The following is a 21,878-nucleotide window of genomic DNA, read 5'->3' as shown; positions in this document are numbered from 1 at the left end:
ATTTTCGCGAGTAGCTACAAAGGCCTCAAAAATAGCATCTCTACGAAAGGGATTTCTACCATTATTTAAATCATTTTGAGTCTCGTCAGCAGAAGGTAAGTTTGGCGGAGGTCTTCTTCTTCTAGAAACGTGGATCAGACCCTCTTCGATAGGACCAAATTCCGCATGCCATAATTCGCCATTTGCTGTTAAATAGTTATGTAGTATGATACACGCTCGTATCCACGCATTAGCTCATTGTGCACTTTGCACGTTCTTGATTAGGATTCACAGTTCCTTAAGTGACTGAAAACGTCCTTTCAGCATGCCAATTGTCTGTTCAATGGCCACTCTCAATTTACTTAACTCCTCATTAAAAGAATCCTCATGAGACCTCAGTTGTTGACCTTGTCCGCGTTTAAAGGGTGTAACTAGCATATCAGCGGCGCTTGCGCCGCGACCAAAGTTTTGAATCACAAAAGGTGTTGAGTTATCAACACCATCATGGAGTAGGCACCTAACTATTGTTTTCTTGATTGAATCAGAAATGTCATGGATTATATTAACTTGTGATTAATCAATACTAAGGTGAGAAGTTTCACAGCATTATTTAATCATACACTATGACATAAAGGTCAAGTCAACAAAAAGGAGCCGATCATATTGATCTACAAAATTTCACATTTTGGATAAGATGAAAACAAAAATAGCAGGACTGCTTTGAAGGTTTCAACGATTTTAATTCAAACCACTTCGTTTATATTTCTAATAGTTCAGTTGATCGAGAGAGCCTTTGAATTGATCATAGTTTTTGTAGTCAGCATCACTCTTTGGTTATGTTCTCCACCTTCACTTCTGATTTGACACATGAACTCACTATGTTAATCCATGTTGCTTTATGATCTACCTTCTCAATTTAATGCATTGACTCTAGATAACTCTTCCTACGAATTGTAACCAATCATGCAGATAGATGAGACAATCTTTTGTTTATGAGACCTTGAAAATCGAGGCACTTACTGAAAGATCCATGTAGGTCCAGTTCGATTTGAAATGACATTGTATTCCATGCCTCTTGAAGTTCTCGACTAAGTCTCGATCTTCCGCTCGCACATTGTTACAAGTAGTGAACACGATATGCTTGAAATTTATAGGCTTTGTAAATGAACCAACAGCATTTGTCTTTAACATTCTACCCCAAGCATCTTTTGATTGTGCATAGCAAGTGACCAAAACTTCCATGTTCTGAAATAGTTTCAATTTTAACCACCTGAAGTTTGTGCCCATGCATGTTGCTTCAATAGAACGTATAACTTTCAGTTTAGGAAATGTTTCATGAACGGCTCCCCTTGGAACAGAAGTCGGAATGTGCTCTAAGAAGAGATACTCAAGTGAATCTTTTAAAGCTAGGATAACTGGATCTGGTCGCTTGTGACCATCGTATGGTAAATACTCAAGATATTTGATGTTGTTGCCTTGGCCCTTGCATAAATGAGTGATCGCATCAAGATTGTTCCGGTCACACATAACAAATAGATGTTCTAGGCGAGACAATGACCCAGGGTTGATTTTCAAGCGGTTCAAGTAACCAAAATTTAATGATAATGATCGGAGTTGAGGAGTGACATTAAGAAGATCTTTTACTGAATTGGAGTGGTTTACATCAACCCCGAAAGGGCTTCCTTGAATGATTAGTTTATCAAGGTTACGAACTTGTTTTATAGCTTCTATTATACTTGCTGAGAATCCGACCGCACCATAAAAACTGAATTTTAAGTCATGTAAGGTATTACTACACAATTTGATGATATCTTCTACATCCTTCATCATGACCGAAGAAAAGTCAAGATGACGCTTGATCAATGTAACATTTGGTACTCCTGTTTGATCGGGCTTGCTTAATTTTACATTAAATTTCAAATTCGGATACTCCACTTGATCAAAGCTTAATCGCTGGATTTGAGACGTGGTCGAAATTACTACAGAGTGACTCCAAGTATTTTTGAGGCATTTGATCATCGACGGCGCTGATAAAGACATATTCTGATATATATGTGGTATAATTGCAATTGACCAAGATTTGTCGATTAATCGTAACTTGAGTAATTCGGACACAGCTGAGTGTTTTAAGAAGGGCTGGTCGGCAGTATTTTCTGGAATCAGAGTTGTTTGTGCCAATTCAGCTTTAAAGTGATCTAAAATTAAGTCTATTACTTCAAGTGGAAGTTGATTAGTACCCATGACGATTTTGTGAGGTATCAAATGAAGTAATGGGAGAGGTGCTGGATATTAGAAGTCCTCTTACCACTTGGCATTGGTATACTTCGAAAATTGATACATTGGGGTCGGTCGGTTACTTTGGGTTGGATTTTCATGTTGGGGTTGGTGTATCAATTGTTTTCTATGTTGAAAACCCATGTTGCTCAGTTGTGTCAATAGCACAAGTGGTAAAGAGTGAGAAATGAGACTAATCTATTCCCGGTTTAGGCTCATGATGCCCGATCGTGAAATTTCTTTGCTTATTCGATCCTAATGGGATCTGATATTTACCGTCCCCTGGAATTGAAAGTTTGAGGTCATCCTGACACATTATATAGTATAGCGCATTGCAATTCAGGCTAGGACAAATGTGAAAGAAAGTGTAAGGCACCCGTAGTTTGAGAATCAAATTTATTATGATATGCATTTACATAATGCTTTAAGCTCAGTTTAATTTGTCGAGTTTGATTTTGACTTCTTGCTCATAACATTTTACAACTTCTGTCTTATACAATTCCCATTCTTCATCAGTCTTTCCTTTTCTCATTTTGAGCAACCCTTCAATTCTGTTCACCAAAGCCTCGTTGATTTGAAGCGAACAACCAAATCTAGTAATTGGCGAGTTTTTGGGTTTGATTGGAGTCCACCCTTCATCGTACGTTGTTGATCGGGAGGTATGATGGATTTCATCAGAGGCCCAGATACTCTCCACAACTCCATCGCAAAGATCTAAACCTAGCTCCGCGTGGTACTGATCCAAAATGAAATGAGTTCCATCCGTATCTCCAAGATAGTCTGACGTTTCAACGCAGTGAAGCTCCCCTGTCATGCGGTTGATGCGTGTGAAAATTGCATAAGTGTATGCGGTCTCATCACGATTGTTATGCGGGTTATTGTTGAATCCATCTCTTGTAACCACTACACTTGAGGCGAATACGTTTGCGTTTGGTGATTTTGACCAAGTCATGTCTGCAAAAGATGGTACCTCATACTTAAGGGCTAGGTCTCGATTCGATTTGAACGCTCGTAGGCATAATGATGACATCCACTCTGCAAAGATCTCATTGACCAAAGCGATATCAAGCATCCGATCTTGATCCTCAAGAATCAGTTCTTTCTTCTTACTGGTCTTCGCATTTAATGCTGTGACTCCTATATACAAACATATAGGGACAATCAGATCAAACAATTGACAATTAATGCAACCTATGTAACACAACTGACCCATTTTTCTACCTCGGTCTGATCCTGGTCGGAATCCTGCTGACCTCATTTCACCCCAATCCTCTAATCCTTGAACCGAACCGTTGATTTTAACTTCACCTCTAGCTAATGTGTGCTGATATAACGTTTGAACTGCAAATTCCATGTCTTCCTTTGTTTCGTGCGACATATCTAAAAACCGAGTGAAACGATTGACTTGGATGACCTTCCAGGTATCAGCGTCGAGGATGACCGAGTTTCCAAAGGTGATTCTTAGTCGAGGTTTTTGGGGGAGAGAGTCCTTGGGATATTTCTTCAGGAAATAAATATGGCAGTTGCTCGGTATGCCAAAAGTGCGACTTAGTTCAGCACGCAATTCTTCGAACTTCGTTTTTCGCATTTCATTTCGTTCGGGATGGTTTCCCATTTTGTGTTTGGCTCTGAGTTGTCCTCTACGTTTATCACGTTGCTGATTGTACTTTTGACTGGCAGAAGATCGCTTCTTGGGCATTTCGATGTTGAAGTGATGATCTGCGAATATGATAGAATTGAATGTGTTAATGAGTTGGTTGCTCCAATCAAACCTTCAGAATGAACACTACATTGGGACCTACTACGGCTGTATATGAATACCCTTAAGACTACGGTTCTTTCCCACATTTGGAACCTAGATCCAGTTATCTCAAGGTATATTCATACACAGCTTTATAGGTCGCAATAGGAGTTTTCCCTTAGAGAACAGAAAAAAAGCTGCAGCACGTGAAATGGGTGACTAAACATACCTTAAATAATGAACTCCTATGAGTCTCAGGCCAGACTGTTCAATAAAGAAAGAAATATGTTGAAGTAGGTTGGAGTTGGTATGATTCTGCGATCACCCGCGTATTGTGATTACGGTTTAAGACAACACACAAACAATTTAAAGATGAACAATAGAGAAACTCGAGTCGGATTACTTTGACCAGACTTTTGGCGAAATTACTGAAGGTGTTCTGATCCAACCAAAAATAAGGGTTATCCGTTTGATTGTGCTTCAGAAAAACTTAAGCTGAATGGACCCACGGTGCATGAAACAATAGCTCAGTATGGGCAGATGTCGTGGTTCAAATTTGATGATGAGGTTGAAATTGAGTCGCGAGCAGATAGTATCGTATGCGGAGTTGTCCAGGGATGGTTATTGGGAACGTGGAGAGTAAATTCCACAGCAGAAAATTTGAAAAATGGGTATAGTTCGATAACGGATACTGGGGAAGTAGAATCAGCCCGTTGGGCCCGGACCGGATAAATTGGCCGCCCACCGGCTTAAGTGAGTCATTGGTTCACATAATTGGATCTTTGTGAGATTGTCGCTCAGTGCTTTTTCTGAAGAACATCAAGGATTACTATTTCTATTTGGAACAAAATACAAGTAATACATTTTGAGTTTACATAGCTCTTTTCAAATATCATTGAAAATGCATTCGATTGAACAATGGTTATTTCAATGTCACGTACAATGCGGCATCACATACATCAGTGCCTGGCAAAAAAAATGTGACAATATAGCATTGGCAAGGTGAACACTACGCGAAATTAATTATGAAAAGTATGAGTTTAAAAAAACAATTCATATTTCAAAGTTGCTGTATACTCTTTGGGATAAAGTCTATCATGAAGGCTTTGATCTCAATTCCGTAACACTGGATGATATACAATATTTCTAGTAGTAACTGTGTCTTCATTCGAAACAATACATACATGCACATTTGCCGCAGAGGTACATCGAGAAAGTGCCACATATAATTGTCCGTGAGTGAATACTGGATTTGGTAACAGGACAGTAACCCTTTCTAAGCTCTGTCCCTGGCTCTTGTTGATTGTCATACAGAAGGCGGGGACTACCGGAAATTGGAATCGTGAGAATGGAATTGGACAATCTTCGTTCCCTTCATGGTTAAGCTGCATTTTGGGAAGGCTTATGGTCGTGCCTTTCATTTCACCAGTCAGAATACGACACTGCATGGCATTAACACCACAATTAGTGACTAACAAACGAGTACCATTACATAATCCAACACCTAAATCTAAGTTTCGTAGAACCATGACGGTAGCACCATCTTTGAGATGAAGCTTGTGGGCTGGAAATCCGGGGAAGTTGAAGCTGTTTAAGACATCAGTTGATACCTGATTATAAAATGCTTGATCCATGAGGTCGATCGAAGTCGATATTTTATAATCTCCAGGTAATGATTGCATCACATGATTGTTAATTAGTGAAACGGTTGCATTGAGAGGTGTTATCAAGCACCTGTTGGAGTATAAGTCAATTAGTTCATTCCAATTTTGAGACATAACCAATGGCCTAGCTCCTCCATATTCGGCATTGACAAAATCTGGATTAAATGATGTGGGTGGGCGGGTCACTGATACATTGCAATACTTTAATTCCAAGTCAGATCCAAATTCCGTCTGCAGATTGCCCGATCCTAACGCTAGCAACCAAGCTGCAAAGTCTCGATTTACTGGATTTGGCTGTGCCATACCGCCTCCAAGTCGAATGTTAAGCGTGAGACTAAATCTTTTGATGTAGTTCCATAAGTAAGAAGCTTTTAAAGTTGCCCCAGCTTGAGTCATCAAGTTTGAACGTCTGACTATTGGTAAGGTTTGCCGGAAATCGCCAGCAAACAGTACGACTTTACCTCCAAAGGGCAAATCAATTCCTGTTAAATCTCGAATTGTTCGATCAACACATTCTATTGCGTGTTTGTGTTGCATAGCTACCTCATCCCATACAATGAAACTAACTTCTTTCATGTTACGCCCAGCTCAATCTCTTGATGACACGGAACAAACAGAATCTTCATTGACCGGAATTGGTATCTTGAAAGCACTATGAGCAGTCCTCCCTCTTAACAACAACAGTGAGGCAATACCCGCTGCTGATACGGACTGGAATTTCACGTCGTTCGCGTTGCAATAATGTAGGATACAGTTTAACACAAATGTCTTCCCCGTTCCACCAGGTCCATCTAGAAATGCGAGGTATGGAGATTGGTCACGAAGAGCTTGAAGAATAGGAGTGATGACCGCTTTTTGTTCAACTGTCAATAATTGCATCATCGCCTCATATTTATGATTACTTTCATCGGGTGACACAGTTTGACGATCCGTGCGTTCTGCATCAGGAAGGCGTAATTCTAAGATTAATCTTTCATCTACTGGCTCTAGGCCGACTGACTCGAGAGTGGAATCCATTGAGACAATACATTTCTGAAGTAAATAAAGTCCATAATTTTCTACTTGCTCACGCGATGGATCGATGTCAGGGTTAAGTCTCTTAATCTGGTACAAACAATCGTCAGATAGATCGGCTACGTGCTCTGACCACAGTAATGTTGGGTTTGCAGGTGAGCTATGAACGAGAATTAATGCTAGCATATGTCGGAGTTGATTGCCAGTTTTCCATACAGCAGCTTCTTTGAGACTCTCGTGGTAATGTCGATCGGTCAGTAACAGTCCGTGCTTGTCGGCAGCTTCTCGAAAAGTATTGAATATCACTCCATCAACCGTTCGTAGATCCTGGAAAGAAGTTGGCCCGGAGATATGAGATAATAGCATCCTTAAATAATACACATCACCTCGTTTCATGTTTGCAAAGTATACCCTTCCAATAGCAAAAGCGGCATTACCTCTTGGTGTTAACCTTTTGGTTTTTTGATTCCAAACAAAGTGTTTTGGGATTTCTTGATATTTTAAACTTCTGATTGTCTGAGAAGAGTCACGGAGTGGGGCATTTTCTCGACAAAGCCTGAAGAATTCGGTCAGGGAAGTTCTCTCGGCTCGTCCAGTCTCCAGCTGTCTTCGTAAGCCTGCTTCATCGTAGAAGTACACGATTTGGTCTCCCTCCAGATGCAAAGAGAGCCGTTGGACAGGGGGCCATCGACCAGCAATTGGATATCTAAGAAGTCGCCAAATAGCTATAGCAATGAATCAGTATATGTTGATGATATGTTAATGATATCACCACCAAAACGACTTACCTTCAGGAGCGCTAAGAAACCGTGCATTTACAAAAGCTAAAATTTCGTCCCGATTTGTCTCGTCTTCAAGATTTGCCATTGTACGGTCATGTCCCTTGAGGATATATTTGAACAGATATTTGATGGCTCTGATACTGGCAGCTACTTCGACGTTGATGTGACAGCGAAATTTCAGAAGCAGGAAACGATTGTATGGTACTACACTACCATTTTTGTATCTAACATTACGATTTAGGCAGTATCGCCCATTATTGGGCCTTTTGTAAGTGGGAAACGAGTCGTCCGGCATTGAAGTTTCATCGCAAAACGGTCGAGGATATCCACGCGTACATTTGGAATTCTTCGCATCCCAGCACTTGTGTTTTTTGCAAGGTCCGTGTAACATATGCTGAGTTACCAATTGAAAAAGGGTTGATTCCGTCTCGGGGTCAGGTAATTGAGATGAGATTAGACAATCAATATCAGAAGCAGTGACTGGTCGTGACTTTTGTTCTAGGAAAAGAATAAGATGGCAGTGAGGTAATCCTCTCTTTTGGAACTCGATTGTATAAACGTAAGCTGCACAAACACCTAGTCGGTCGCGTCTGGTGAGATCGTCAAGTAATTCGTGAAGTTTCATGTAGAAGACACGAGCAACCAAATCAGGTCGGTCATCGGGAGTTTGGCCTTCTTCGAGCTGATCAGTAATTTCTGACCATTGCGGATTTGCAGTCATAGTAATAAATAAGCTTGGGTTACCGTATTCAGCCACCATGGCCATAGAATCTTGGTATAATTGTTGTAAATGACGTGGACCTCCTCTAAAACTTGATGGCAATACAATTCGACGTCCGACAACTTCATCCTCCACTTCATTACCCATGGCTTCAATGGCTCCATGATACATTTCAGCTCGAATCTCCTTTTGGTGAAATCTGAGATATTGTAGTCGTGAATGCTCGACGCATACATACATATCAACAGCAAATTCTTGAAAGAGTCTTCCAGAAGCTAAGATTACAGACCATTCCGGCCGTCTAAACAGTAAATAGGCAAACCAGTCGAGGTTTGATACATCACCTTCTGGATCTACAAAAAAAAGTAATCAGCTGCATGTTATCATATAATTAGGTAGCATATGACTTACTGGTAGGAGTGGGAGAGCGAAAAGAATCATGCCACATTTGTGAGCCATATAAGAATAGCAGGGGATAACGGAGTGCAAAATACCCAGTATGCAATTCGGAAATGCGCTGTCGGAAACCTGATTGTCGAACCAGAACGATATCTCGTGAACGGACTCCAACGTTTCCATCACCGTCAATTATAGCAGCTACCTCATTTGCCGTAGGTAGGTTGTAGCGTCGGTGATCAGAACCAGGTGCCACTATAGTCTTGATCTTTAAAGTGCGCACAACTTCCTCATTGCAGATTTCGTTTGCTGATTTGAATACTTTGGCATAGGGGTTGTGTTGATACATAAACTGCTGGAATAGGAATATTATGTTGAGATCAAGGTCGTGTCCAGATCTGCTGATTCGGAGACGCGCTTCATCTTCACCTCCACCTCCATATGTGAAGATTTGAGCAAATCCTGGTTCGGCTCCTGGGGGAGTCATGAGGGCAGTTATATTATGCGAGAGCTGCCCAGTTACGCGGAATACATAGTGACCCTCCTGGCCTAAAACATCTCCATCAAGTTTTACACCGAGAGAAGTAAAAGACAGCGCGTTGTTATACTTTTGGATCTTCTCACGGAACTTGATCGATCCTGAAAGATTACCATGGTCAGTCTTTTGCAGATATCATTGATGAGTTGATTAACTTACGTGGATTGTTTCCTTTGAGCAGATCTCGAAAAAACTGAGGAACTGGTTGTTCAACAGACGCATGGAAGTATTGCAAAGGGAGATCGACATCGCCGTGGCGACAGCAATTGTTGAATGTCGCATGCAAGTTACGTTTGTCTTTTTGTCTTCGCTCCAATCGCCATCTGTACGCTCCACAACCGTGGCACTGATCATTTTGTAGTCCCAGATTGAAAGGAATTTCGATGCGGAAGCGGTCTATAAGATTGGCCTCACAGCCAAGTCTTTCAGACCGTATTGCTGGCCCTCGCGCACGTCGTCTGGGTGGCATTTGAATTATCTGGCGTTGATGTTAATGATTAATTGACGAACATACAGTGGCTGGAGGTAAACAAATTTTACAGCACTTACTTCAGAAAGAAAATTGGTTTGAAAAAATGGCAATGTGTTGAAGCGTGTAGTCAAGAATAATGAGCAGTTTTGCAAAGGAAAGTCAGTTCGTTTGAAAACGGCAAAGAAGACATAAACTGAAAAGATCAGAACTTCAGTGAATATCCCATTACATTAATCATTCTTTTGATTATCGAGGTTCATGATTTAGCAGACACAAACCAAAGCTTGTCGCTTTTCGGCATCGATACCATAAGATTGTCCTCGGCGAAAGCAAAGTCAAGTCTGAATGCAGCGTATACCGCAAGTTAATCATGAAGTGTGATTTGGGTCAAGGATGTACCAGAGTTCGTGTTGCATAAGTCCAGTGATAATGTTATCTAGCCGAAAGGAATTCAACACTTACAATTGCTTCATGATATAGGATAGCTGTTGTTGCCCAATATCTTGATGTTGATATTGCTTTGACGAAGGTGGTGATAAGGCCACCTCTCTTCGGATACTATCTTCCATTTTCTTGTGCGTAAGGTAATCTGGAAAGGAATTTTGACATGTTGTGTTCGGCTACATCACACGCTCAAAATTAAAGTCTTGTCAGATAACTGATTATTTGGTGTATACAATTATTAATTGGCTTGAGCGAACAAGAGGACTTACTGACTTTGGTGAAAGACTTAAATTGTTGATTATCCAGCATATACGGACTATACACCGCTGGTTATCAAGTGGATTTCATGCCTGATCAAGCAAGTAAGTGATATTGTGTACTGCAATGAGGAAGCCCAATAATACACCAACTTTTGACACGGATATATTCTTGTCGCATGTTTCAAACTGAAAATCTTTACACTTAAGGCCATGATGGCCAATTGCCGGTTAGTTGACGTTGATTAAGAGCATATGAGGTCTATAAGAGGGACTTTCGTTAGCTCACAGTTGATGAAGTTACCAAGTGCTGATAAGTCACATTATCAAAAACCTGCATACCTTAGAACCTCTGAATCCCTGATAGCTGAGACAGCGAAGTAAATTGTAACCTTGATTTATTCTTATTCGCAGCAAAACCTTAAGTTTAAGAATTATGAAGCATACTGTGAATAGTTATTTTTTGAAGGGTCATGGAGTTGTGATCTGGACTACTTTGTATAGCTCGAAGCACGAGGTTGAGCTACATGACATGGCCAAGTTGGTTGTAGAATTTGTCAAAGGTTAGTACATCGCTAATAAATCTCTAAAATCAAGCTGAGTTTGTGATACTCATCAGAATCCAAAGGAAAACCACGACCAGTCTTTCAAATGGGAACGATTGAGTACCTGGATATTGGTCGCAAATATGATTTCACCATCTTGATACCGTATCATGAATCTCCGGAGGTGATGATTTCGGAACATTGATAGGTACACTTTCCAATCACTACATGTAATGTAATAAGGGTCCTGTCATGTAAACTGATGATGATGATATTACAATGCTCCATCATAGTTACGATGATAGTGTTATTCTACTATTCTATTCCTGCTGTTCGTCTCAAACAAATCGTACTCTGTGTAGCTAGTTAGATTCAATATTTCCTTGTTGGCTTTTGATATCATGAGATAACTATTGAAATTATAATTTATGTGATTGCATCTATGAGCGTTTGTATGTATAATCATCTTGACTCGAGATTTCATCTAATGACGCAGGAGGATGTTTGTCTTGTGAGTCTGGCATCAAACACAACATTACTAATTGAGCTTAAACTTGATATTTGGTTATAACCAATTGAATTGGACATTTATGTAATATTCTCATGTGAATCGATGTGAATTGTCTCTGTGTGCAGGGTGGACAATCAGCAGCACAGCAGTTGGAAGTTATTTTGCTTAAAAGTGGAGGGTTTGTATGGTTGCTCATTGATAAATTGAAAATATCAGGTATTCGGAGCTTGCTGTATACATGTGGGGTGAAACAAATCAAAAACAAGTGATAACGAGTCATCAATTGGTGAGCAAGAAAAGAGCAAAGGGATACATAATAAGAAATAAGAAATGTATAGGAGAGAGTATGAGATTGTTAACTAAAATAAAACTGAGCCATGCACGATTAAAGAAAGAACTTGAGAGATCGTAGTATGATGTGGCAAAGGCTATAGATGGGATTCAATAGTTCAAAATATTCAGTTACAATGCTCAACCTATGGATTGCTGTACTTGGTCGATAAAGTCAAGCAAAAGCTAAGATTAGAGTTCATCACCATCTAAGAAAAGGATCACTTTGCAATCATGGAATTGAAAGCTGAAATACAAAAAGGAATAAAATGTAAGATAAGTAGAAGAAAAATCTGTGTGGAGGCCCGATGTTTAAGGTGGGTCAAACATAACACAGGTATGCTAGGATTATAATCTCTCTTGTAAGAGAGTTTATCAAAATTCTGAGCATGGAGTAAAAAGTGAAAGTGTAATGTGAAAACAAACAAAGTGGTAAGATCATAATTTTGAGGTTTTAAATACTATTAGTAGAAATAAAAAATTCTGTCGAGTCTGAGCATGAAGGTAATGAAAATAATGTATAAATGTCAACTTTGGTGACCATTTATAGGACCAAATACTTGCTGGAAACAAAAAAAACACAGCAGGATCATGATGGTAACAGTCGAGTTAATTCATGCATGATGGTTATTGGATAATGGCCTCTTGAGACTCACTCACACGATTAAAATTCGTCTGAGTTGGGAATGACAACTTCCTTTGTCGCCTTTCTTTTGGGTGGAGCGCGAGCTCTTTTCTTGGGAGGTTGAGTAGCTGGTGGATCGGGTAGTTGGCTGCCCACCAAAGTTCCAGAGGTGGATGCCATGGATGACGGGGTAGTGTCCGAAGGACCAAATGGCAAGTTGGGACTTGATTCGGATGGCGTCATGGGGGACTTGAAAGGGGTGCTTGGAGCACGGGACGAAAACCTGAAGTTTGATAGTCAGTGAAAGTTCATTAATCGTGTTAGGATAGCAAGGTTAGGACATACTTTGCCTTAGAGCGTCCAGCGGAATTGGCCTGCTTGCTAGCTTGGCCAGAGCTGCGATTAGGAGTCAACTCCAAATGACCAGATGTAGGAGAAACTTTGTTTACCTGAAATTTTGGAATGTCAGCCATAGAATTGATCAGAAGTTATTATTAAAACTTACGATGACAACGTAGCGGAAGGTGATTTCATTGAAATCCTTCACGTAACCGTGGAATTGACATTCGCGGCCTTCTTTAACAATTTGTGGTGATCCCCCAAGATGTTTGAATGGGGGGATGCAATACTCAATCGTCATTGATCTGGGTTTCTTGGTCTGGCGTCAAAACATAGATTTGAGGTAGCACGGATAAAGTCAGGAATTCCACAACAGTAAAGGAAGTTGTTAGCACGCTCTACCAACTTACTTGAGGGTGAAAATCACAATGTTGAACAATCACGATCAGGGTGACTTTGTCGGGATCAGTAGGTTTAGACTTAAGGTATTGCATACATTCTTCAACTTTGAAATCGACAGAAATGACTCTGCCAATACCAGTGAAACCGATGGAGTTGTCCAAATCGACAGAGAAATCATCAGCAGGGCCAAGAATGAGCCGGTCAGAAGCTTCAAAAAACAGTTCGTCCTTGTGCGTTTCATTGGTGTTGGTGGGAAAGAAAGCACCCCGCAGCAAGCATACAGTACCTGGCTCAATCTTGAAAGATGGGGTACTGAAACCTGTGACACGTATGTCGTAGGCTAAATCTTGCACGCGATTGAAGCCAGTACAATGAATGGAGGTTGAGTAAGAACGATATTCGACTTTGATGAGTTGCTCTTGAGTAATCTAGATTGAATGCAAGGCAGAAAATGGTCAGAGATACGGGCATCATATTCAATTTGATACAAAACTACCTTCTCTTCGATGGCAAAAATACCAGAGAGATAGACTCCGTGGCCGGTGCAAGGCTGGTAGATGGGATGACTAAACGCATATAGTAATGAATAGGACCGAGCAAAATGAGGAAACATGGAGTTATGACCGTGGTGTTAGTTGATGTAGTGGATGTCGTGGATTTTTACACAACCAGGAGAAGAACGCAAAAGATAGGGTTAATAATAATTATATTATCAATAGAAATATTAATGGTGAATAAGAACCAAGCTTGAATTTGGGAACAAGAACGTACAATCAGATAGGAACCGAGAACTGGGGAGTCAAAGCACAAGGATGATGTTGCAATGGATGAAATTTTGTTGAGCCAGTGGTCATAGTTTATATATGTGATCGATTAGCGCAAGGAGCAAAGTAGATGGAATGGACGTGAGTGATTGTCGGAATTACCAATGGCGGGATCCCTATTTCAATTGCAAGGAGTAATTTGAAGATCAACAGGCGAGAGTTGAGAGAAGTTGGTCATGTGTAAGGAAGTCATTTTGTTAGGCGGATGTTTTGAAATGTAGAGCGATGATGAAAGGAGTGAGGATTGGCATACGCGGTGTTGAAAGTGAAAGAAAATTATGAAGTGGGTTTGAAGATGATACGTTGAATGTACCGGCCACAAATGGAAAGTATAGATAGTTGTTGCGAGTAACGACTGATGACAACCATTGGGGGGTGACCAAGAGGGGAAGCGGGCAGATAACGGCTGCTAACCAAACACAGAAGTTCCCAGCAATCAGTTCCAGAGGATCGACTTAATCAAATGTCAAGGATGATAACGTACTGGTGAAAGATTTGAAAGATCTTCTTGGTCCAGCTTGCTTGAAAGGCAAAAAACTCAGAATGCTGACAAAGGAAACGAATGAAGGTCGCAGTGTCACATGTAGTCGTAATTGAGGTGGATGATGGCGGCTAAAAGTCCAGTAGGTGAAAGCGTTGGTGGATGGTCCATGTAAGTTATATCAAATTGGGTGGGGTCCTGATGGGATGACAGAGGAAACAAATGAAGGTCTCAGTGTCACATGTCATCGGAAATCAGATGGACGACGGCGGCTAAAAATCCAGCAGGTGAAAGCGTTCGTGGATGATCCGTGAGGGTTATATCGAATTGGGTGGGGTCCTGATGGGATTGGGGTGAATCGGGTGGATTGAAGAATCGAGTGTTGGTAGGTGAGTGAATGGTGAAGGTGAATATTGAAGGGGACAGAAAATCGGAGTGGAACACGTGAACAGTGGATTAATTGTATTAAGTGTGTAAACCGGGAATTTGATAGTAGGATTTGGGAGTTTTGTGAGTTTTATCTGGGAACGCGGTTTCCCTTTAACTTTTATGATGACTTGATCAGAGACTGTGTAACCGGAGTCAGCAAGAATGTAGTCGTCATCCGAAAGGAATTGTTCTGGGCTGTGGTAGAGCTGTTTGTCAAGTTTATAATTAGCTATGGGCCAAAAAGACACATTTATGAAATGCCTTACCGGGGTGGAACGATAAACACGTTGATCATGAGCGGATCCACACCATCCCAACTCATAGTATCTGATTTTTTTGTTTATGTCGCAGACCAACATCACATTGAACGCGTAGAAGTTCTTTCGAGTCCAGTAGTCCTCCGGATTCTTGACAGGCGCCATTGCAAGTGGAATCAAAGTGCCGTCCATGAACGCAACCAAGTCTTTAAAGGTACTTGAATTGACTTGAGTCTTCAAATGCTTGCGCTCTTCTTCATTGGGCCAGCGGACCCAATCCTTCTTAATTTCTAAAATTGCATACACACAATGATTTGTCCAGTTTTGTACACTACCCTCTAAGTGGAAGAAAACAATGCTTTCAATGAACGTTGAGATGAATAAAGAACAAAAAAAAAGCTACTCACCTGAAATGTGAAACATATAAGCAAGATGATTGTGGTCACCACCGTTTCCCGAGCTGCCAAGATTTGCAAGTGCAACTAAAAGCTGCCAGGCTACTGGCACCTGTTTGTTTGGAGATGAATTATGAAACACCTTGCTACCCTGAATCTTGTTAACCAAGTCCCAAAATCAATCCTCACTCATTCGAGCCTATATGAGAAAATGTCACCAGCAATCACCTTCCAAGCTACCCAAATCCATAAGGTGGAAACTTGCAATTCCTACAAAAGATTGACCCCCTTCCCAAATTCGATGAGGGAATGCTGCATTTCTCAAATCTTTACGTTCACGTGATGATCGGTCATGAATGTATCGAGTTGATTGCAAAATCTTCAGAGCTTCTTGAAGACGATCCACTTCGGAGTTGGCAATTTGGCGCAAACGTCGTCCAAGGAGCACAAGTCGAACGCTTTCAGCCCTTGCTAAATGATACTCAAGAGCTGCAAGTAACAGAATGGCCAACGGTCGTCTGGTATTGAAGTTGTTATCAAAGTTGTCTGTCTCGTCGATATTGCCATTGGGATCACCATTGGTCTCCGCATTGATTTCACGCTGTGCAACAAGTACTTGAAGACATCGAAGGATGAAAAGACTCTCCGCATCCTGTTCCCGCTGCAATGCCAGAGTAGCCACCTGCAGTTGTGCTGTATGATTTGTCTCATTTAGTGACCGGTGTATGGAGTGTTTCAGGAATAGACGATGTAGAACTTACAACCCAACAAGGGTTATACAGAGCTGGAAGAGGATAATCTACTAATAAAATGACTAGTAGAAGTTGTCTAAGGACTGCTCTTCTAAAACAACACAATCAGAAAGAGCTCTGTTGTATTGAGTACTGATAAGGCACCAGAGAAATATAACTTCACACGTAATTTTAACTTCAAAAGCACACTTTGTATTACTATCAACACTGCTATAGTGTTATTCCCAATTGATAACTGAAAAAAAATAAGCAATATCTGATTGATATTATTCCCAATAAGTCTTTATGACTATAAAACTAAAGTAAATTTCTCTTTATAACTGTAATAAAGGGCGTATTTAAGTGAACAGGTACTATTAAAATAAGTTTATGATGATAAACAAAATAATAATGGTGTAAATGATAAAGAAAAAAAAAGGGGAACAACAGTCCCAAAACCCTCTCAAAGTATATATAACAATGTACTAGAACTTTTACAATGGTCAACAGCCTCAAAACCAATCAAATCCGCCCAAAATTCCCTAAAAACCCTATGATGACGCAATGTAATGGTTTTGTTACTAATAAATGATGTAATTTTCACAGCTAAAAGTGATCAATGACGCAATAATATGATGTACAGCACTTCTTATGATGAATACAGGTGATTTTTTCCTTGTAAACTAGCTGAAAACCAATTTTTTGAGATTACGAATTTTTTCAGATGTGCTCCAATTTTTGATTACTAAAGTGCATCTTGTAGCCCACGTGTTACTGATCATTTCTGACACCTACATGACCTACTTCTGATGAGTGATGAGTAAGATATTGAGTTGTGAAGTTAAGGTTTTTAGTGTTACATATGACTTGTGACTGTAAATTCGAGATTCACACCAATTCTTTATTTGCCTTATAACTTTTTACACACACCTCCGTTACTAATGATTTAAAGTTTGTACATTATGTAATCCACTCTTCTGCGTTGAATGAGCCATCTACCAACCTATTCTGACGTCATTTGACATATGTAATTAGCTGAAAACCTCCATTTTCCACGAATTTCACCCATTTTCTTCACTTTTCACAGCTACTACTATCTTTTTCTTGCTCATGTAATAGGACATCATCATCTATAGCCTTAAAAATCCCGGAAAATCCTCTTGGCAACCTTAAATTCCATCACTACCACTATTACACAACCAAACTACACGTGTACCTCTTGTTTACCAACTTCGAAAAAGTGCTTTTTTCCTAATAACTTCTGTTTCTACTTATCAACCTTGAAGATTAAAATTGTCATAGTATCATATAATGTTGTTCTTTCATATTCTAACCTCATAATACCCATAACTCTAACATTACTACCCTAAAAACCATTTTTCAACCTTTATACCTATAATTTCGAATTTTTCTTATGTTTTTCTTTCTTTCTTTTTGTAATAAATTTGTAAGTAAACTATAATGATCTTAATATATACTGTGAAATAAAATGATGTAATGTTGACCTAATGACCAATACATAAGCCTACAAGAGCTTCAATTGATCAAAAACCTCCATTTCGAATTTTCTTTCCTGCTGAATCCTGCTAATAAACTGGTAAACTGGTAATTGTGAATTTTTTAATTGATCCCATAAATTGATCACCACAACGACGGGATGTTCGAACCATGGCAGTAAGCTGAAGCCAGAGATAGTTGAGTAAAATCTTTGTGGTTGAGAAATACGGACGTAGATGAGAACCATGCAAATTAGATGACAAAATTTGAGGATGAGGTACTCCACATGGAGTCTAGGTGGATGTGATGAGTGGTGTAAGTACTACGAGCTGATCTGGGTCAAACCCCAAGGGCTTATGGCTCACAGGGGCATTCAAACATGTCTGATTTGTCAGAAAGTCAGAGAGTCAGAACACACCAAAATTTGGTTTTCTGACGTTCTGAAAAAACCTTGGGAAATTTTCCAATTTTTTCTGAATTTATATTTGTACTAGCCCAATCAGCGGCGGGCGCCGCACATCTCCTTCCCCAGAAATTTCTCAGACTTTCACACAGATATCAATTTCACAACAGGTGTGATACATAGCGCATCTACAATTGAACCTTGAGTTTTTGAGTCTAACAAAAATTGCTTTTTCAATGTAGACACATCTAACACTCAGTCCCACATTCAGTAAACTGCTGCTCATACTTGAAGCACCAAACTTACCAGTTCAAAAGTGCCCTGCAAGACTGTGGAGTTGTGCTCAGTCAGGAGATACATATATCCATAGTATGTACTAATGATAATCAGACCAAGCAAATCATTACATATTTTTCTCTCTATGCGCTGTCCTCCTGCCCTCTGGTGAAGACTTTGATCAGCAGTTGGCTGCAAGATCCCAAAGCAATAAATGAGGGTCCAGAAGAATGGCTCAAAAATGAATCAAGATCTAATATCACAAATACAAAAAAATTGCATAAGATCATTAGGGGTTCTCAAAGTTGGCCCGGTTTCAAGAAAACCCAGTTGACCCGGTTGCTTTTTGGCAGTAACCTTGTGTATCGAGTTGACATTTTTTGACAGATCACAGCCAAAAAGTCAACTGGGTCAACCGGGTTTTTACAAACCGGGTCTACTTTGAGAACCCCTATTCAACAGAAAACCAAATCTTATGTGAGAAAAATATCATCTACTCCACTTCTACACCAAAGTTTCTATTCTTCTCCAAGTGAGTCCTTACTCAAAGCCTCAATCAATATCAACTTCAAACTTTCAGCAACTACAGCTTCTTTAAAGCTTCTTTTAACCACAATTATTGCTTAAAGGAATTTGAGATCATATGCAAGCTTCATTTGATGATAACTTGCTACTTGTCTTCCTGTTATAAATTTGAATTTTATGAATGACCTTGAATTGAACTTGACACTTTCCTAACCTTATTGTCTCATTTGTTTGAATCCTTAACTCCAATGAAGGCCCTTTTTCTCAAAATTTATATTATCAAAATGATGAAACATTTCACATAGCAATTTTGACATGTCACCTGTTCCACCACAATATTTTTGAATTCTTGCATTACAAAAATATCAATCATGATTCACATCAATTATATATTTCTTTGGGTTGGGGTTCAATGACTCCATCTTTCATCCAACTTTCAAGTGATGAAGTTGGTTTAAAGACTCTTAAAACAACTTCATGTTCTTCATTAGTTCATCAAGTTTCATCAAAAATTCAACAATCATATTAAATAATCAATGGCACATGATTCATTCCAATAAACATCATCTCCAAATTAAGTCATCAAAACTAAATGTAATTCTTTGACTCAGAAGAAATTACCAATGGATGCTGCTGGCCTTTTTGCTTCTAAAGAAGTTGTAGGTCCATGGTCATTCTCTTAATCCTCAAACTTATAGAATCCATTGCTTCTTGATCAATAAGTCATAGAGAAGAAAAGTAGAATAGACTTAAATACTTTTATAGCCCCTAAACTTACTGAGACTGAACTGATTGATGAACCTAAGACTGATCAATATTTGAATTTGATGTCATGTTCTAATAAACTTGATAATCAAATCCAATTGACTTTTATTAACTTTGTCCAAGTTGAACCAATCAAATGACTACTTCTTAAAGAAAATCCAGACTCAAATTCATCATTACACTTCCCATCTTGATTGCATTAATATAAATTGTTCAAAGTAGTTGACACACTCCTAAGTTAAATCCTATTGGTCATATCATCTTCATCATCAAGACTGATAAGTGCATCTGACCAACATTCAAGAATATTTTTTATTGTAATATAACTTTGATCAGTTTCTCAAAATCTGGTCAATCTTGAAAATTTCTTTATAGCTGTAATTGATATAGCTTTATTAATTCCAATACCCAAAATTCTATCTTCCAATTCTGGAATTTTGGTCAATTTTTGATTTGTTAGTTTGAATCTGATTGATTTTATTGCTCACTCTGAATGCTTTCAACAACTAAAAATCAATTCTAACATCTATCTGACCAAATTTATCTTTTGGATTCAAAGTCTTGTCCAATCTTTCAAATCAATTTGATTTGGTTCTCAGTTAAATAAATTGATGTTTATTTCTGTCAGAAGGGTTTTATATGGTTCAAGGAAAATTTATAGGGTAGATCAGATCTGGAAACACTTTGAAAATTTCATTGGGAAGTCAAATGATTTTAGTAGTTTAAAAAGCCCTCATGAATCCATTTGAGGTGAAAGAATTTGATCCCCCTATCAACTCTACCCTTATTTTAACCTATGACTTCAAATGCAGTCTTGTCCAATGAAATGTTAACCATTTGAACAATTTAATAGAAGTGATGGTTTTGTAATTCTTCCTATGAATCACATCCCTTGTCCTGAACTTGATGATGATTTGAAGATCTTTGAAATCAGGTATCATGTTTCAACAATGTTTAAAGTAAAGGTGATATTGAATTGTATGTGATTGTATTCAAAGTGAGTTCCAGATCATAGTCAACAATTGAAGTCGAGTGCATTGAAGGATTGATTGAGTTGATAAGTTAATCTCCTAGTTGGTAATTGCTTTGTTGCCTTTCTCAATTAATTTGAAAGTGGCTACAATTTGAATGAGCAAAATTGTTGAATCATGTAGTTGTTGGATTGAAAAGTGTATACGCAGATGAGCTCACTGATTTGACGTCCCAATTCCATTGAATTTGGTTTGATCCGAGTAATCTGAATTCATCATATCCGATTGAATACAACACAATTAGATGGTGAAGCTTGTGATGATGGTGTCAGTTTAGTAGGTATTTACCAGGCAGAGCTCAAGGAGCTCTGGCAAACCTGTTCAAGTGTGTCCCAATTTGTCTATCTCGTGCGCTTCTACATCATCTTGTGTCATAAGTGGATTGCTTCGGGCCGGTTCGCTTGGTGTTAGGGTGGCAATGTAGCCATCTGCCGATCTACCACACTGTTGATGGTGAACAAATCTAAGAAGTTGAATTTGACATTAACCGATAAAAGCGTTCAAATACAAACGGTTATGATGGTACTAACATGAAGAAGGCACCTCTGTTTCCATTTCTGACTCTTTCCTCCAAAAAGGCTCAGAGTATTACCATGGGCCATGATTTCTGTATTCCTGAGTAAGAATGAATCAGTACAAGGATTCGGACCTGATTCCGTAATAGACATCACAGAGTAGTTGACCACATCAAATACATTCAAAGTTAATTAAGCTGAATGTGGTAAATCTTGATATTTGATTGGTAGTTTCATTGGAGAAGACCATATAATAAGAAATTCAATTTATCAAGACTTCAACATGTGCAAGCCATCGGATTGGATTAAGTGACCAAATCTCAACTGGGATCGATTAAATGATTAAACTGATGTGTAACAACTTGTGAATGACTTCTGACCGAGTGTAAAATGGTATTGTTGATGGTCGATTATCTTCCCAAACTTGTACTGATACGTATAGATCTGATAGAGGACTCAAACATCAATCAATGAAATAAGTTAATGAAAGAGGTGATTGGTATGTTCAATAAAATAGTTAATCGGTATGTTTGATGAAATATTGAATTGGTATGTTTGATCAAAGATTTCCTTTTGGCCTCTGATTGTAGAACTGATTCAATGCGGGATTTGTTGATTGATCAAGCCCATTTGATAGACCATCTTCAAATCCACTTGGCCAGTCATCATGAACAAGTTCCATAGGAAACGTGGACCATAAGCTTGTGTAGGATTT

The 21,878-nt window shown here is 39.2% G+C and overlaps 4 protein-coding genes across 4 annotated transcripts; 2 read left to right on the top strand and 2 right to left on the bottom strand.

Moving 5' to 3' along the window:
• Nucleotides 1-3,375: 3,375 nt before the first annotated feature.
• Nucleotides 3,376-3,952, bottom strand: MELLADRAFT_85027 (uncharacterized protein; the record flags this gene model as incomplete). The annotated part of the gene is made up of 3 exons (XM_007408364.1): nt 3,376-3,390; nt 3,463-3,498; nt 3,539-3,952. 3 exons carry the CDS (start codon nt 3,950-3,952, stop codon nt 3,376-3,378), a joined length of 465 nt encoding a protein of 154 aa, XP_007408426.1.
• A 279-nt stretch (nt 3,953-4,231) lies between these two features.
• MELLADRAFT_105215 (uncharacterized protein) lies at nt 4,232-4,726 on the top strand (the record flags this gene model as incomplete). Its single annotated transcript, XM_007408441.1, has 2 exons — nt 4,232-4,287; nt 4,429-4,726. 2 exons carry the CDS (start codon nt 4,232-4,234, stop codon nt 4,724-4,726), a joined length of 354 nt encoding a protein of 117 aa, XP_007408503.1.
• Nucleotides 4,727-9,717: 4,991 nt separating this feature from the next.
• Nucleotides 9,718-11,032, top strand: MELLADRAFT_105214 (uncharacterized protein; the record flags this gene model as incomplete). The annotated part of the gene is made up of 7 exons (XM_007408442.1): nt 9,718-9,739; nt 10,111-10,156; nt 10,332-10,387; nt 10,493-10,512; nt 10,574-10,662; nt 10,697-10,845; nt 10,902-11,032. 7 exons carry the CDS (start codon nt 9,718-9,720, stop codon nt 11,030-11,032), a joined length of 513 nt encoding a protein of 170 aa, XP_007408504.1.
• Nucleotides 11,033-12,332: 1,300 nt separating this feature from the next.
• Nucleotides 12,333-14,510, bottom strand: MELLADRAFT_85025 (uncharacterized protein; the record flags this gene model as incomplete). Its single annotated transcript, XM_007408363.1, has 8 exons — nt 12,333-12,576; nt 12,639-12,742; nt 12,799-12,951; nt 13,043-13,462; nt 13,806-13,825; nt 14,112-14,267; nt 14,343-14,395; nt 14,440-14,510. The coding sequence occupies 8 exons, from the start codon at nt 14,508-14,510 to the stop codon at nt 12,333-12,335; spliced, it is 1,221 nt and encodes a 406-aa protein (XP_007408425.1).
• Nucleotides 14,511-21,878: the final 7,368 nt, after the last annotated feature.

This window comes from Melampsora larici-populina, assembly GCF_000204055.1.
Source record: "Melampsora larici-populina 98AG31 unplaced genomic scaffold MELLAscaffold_12, whole genome shotgun sequence".
Taxonomy (NCBI): Eukaryota; Fungi; Basidiomycota; class Pucciniomycetes; order Pucciniales; family Melampsoraceae; genus Melampsora; species Melampsora laricis-populina.
The sequence above is the reverse complement of the archived record's forward strand: the minus strand, read 5'-3'. Positions and strand labels throughout refer to the sequence as shown.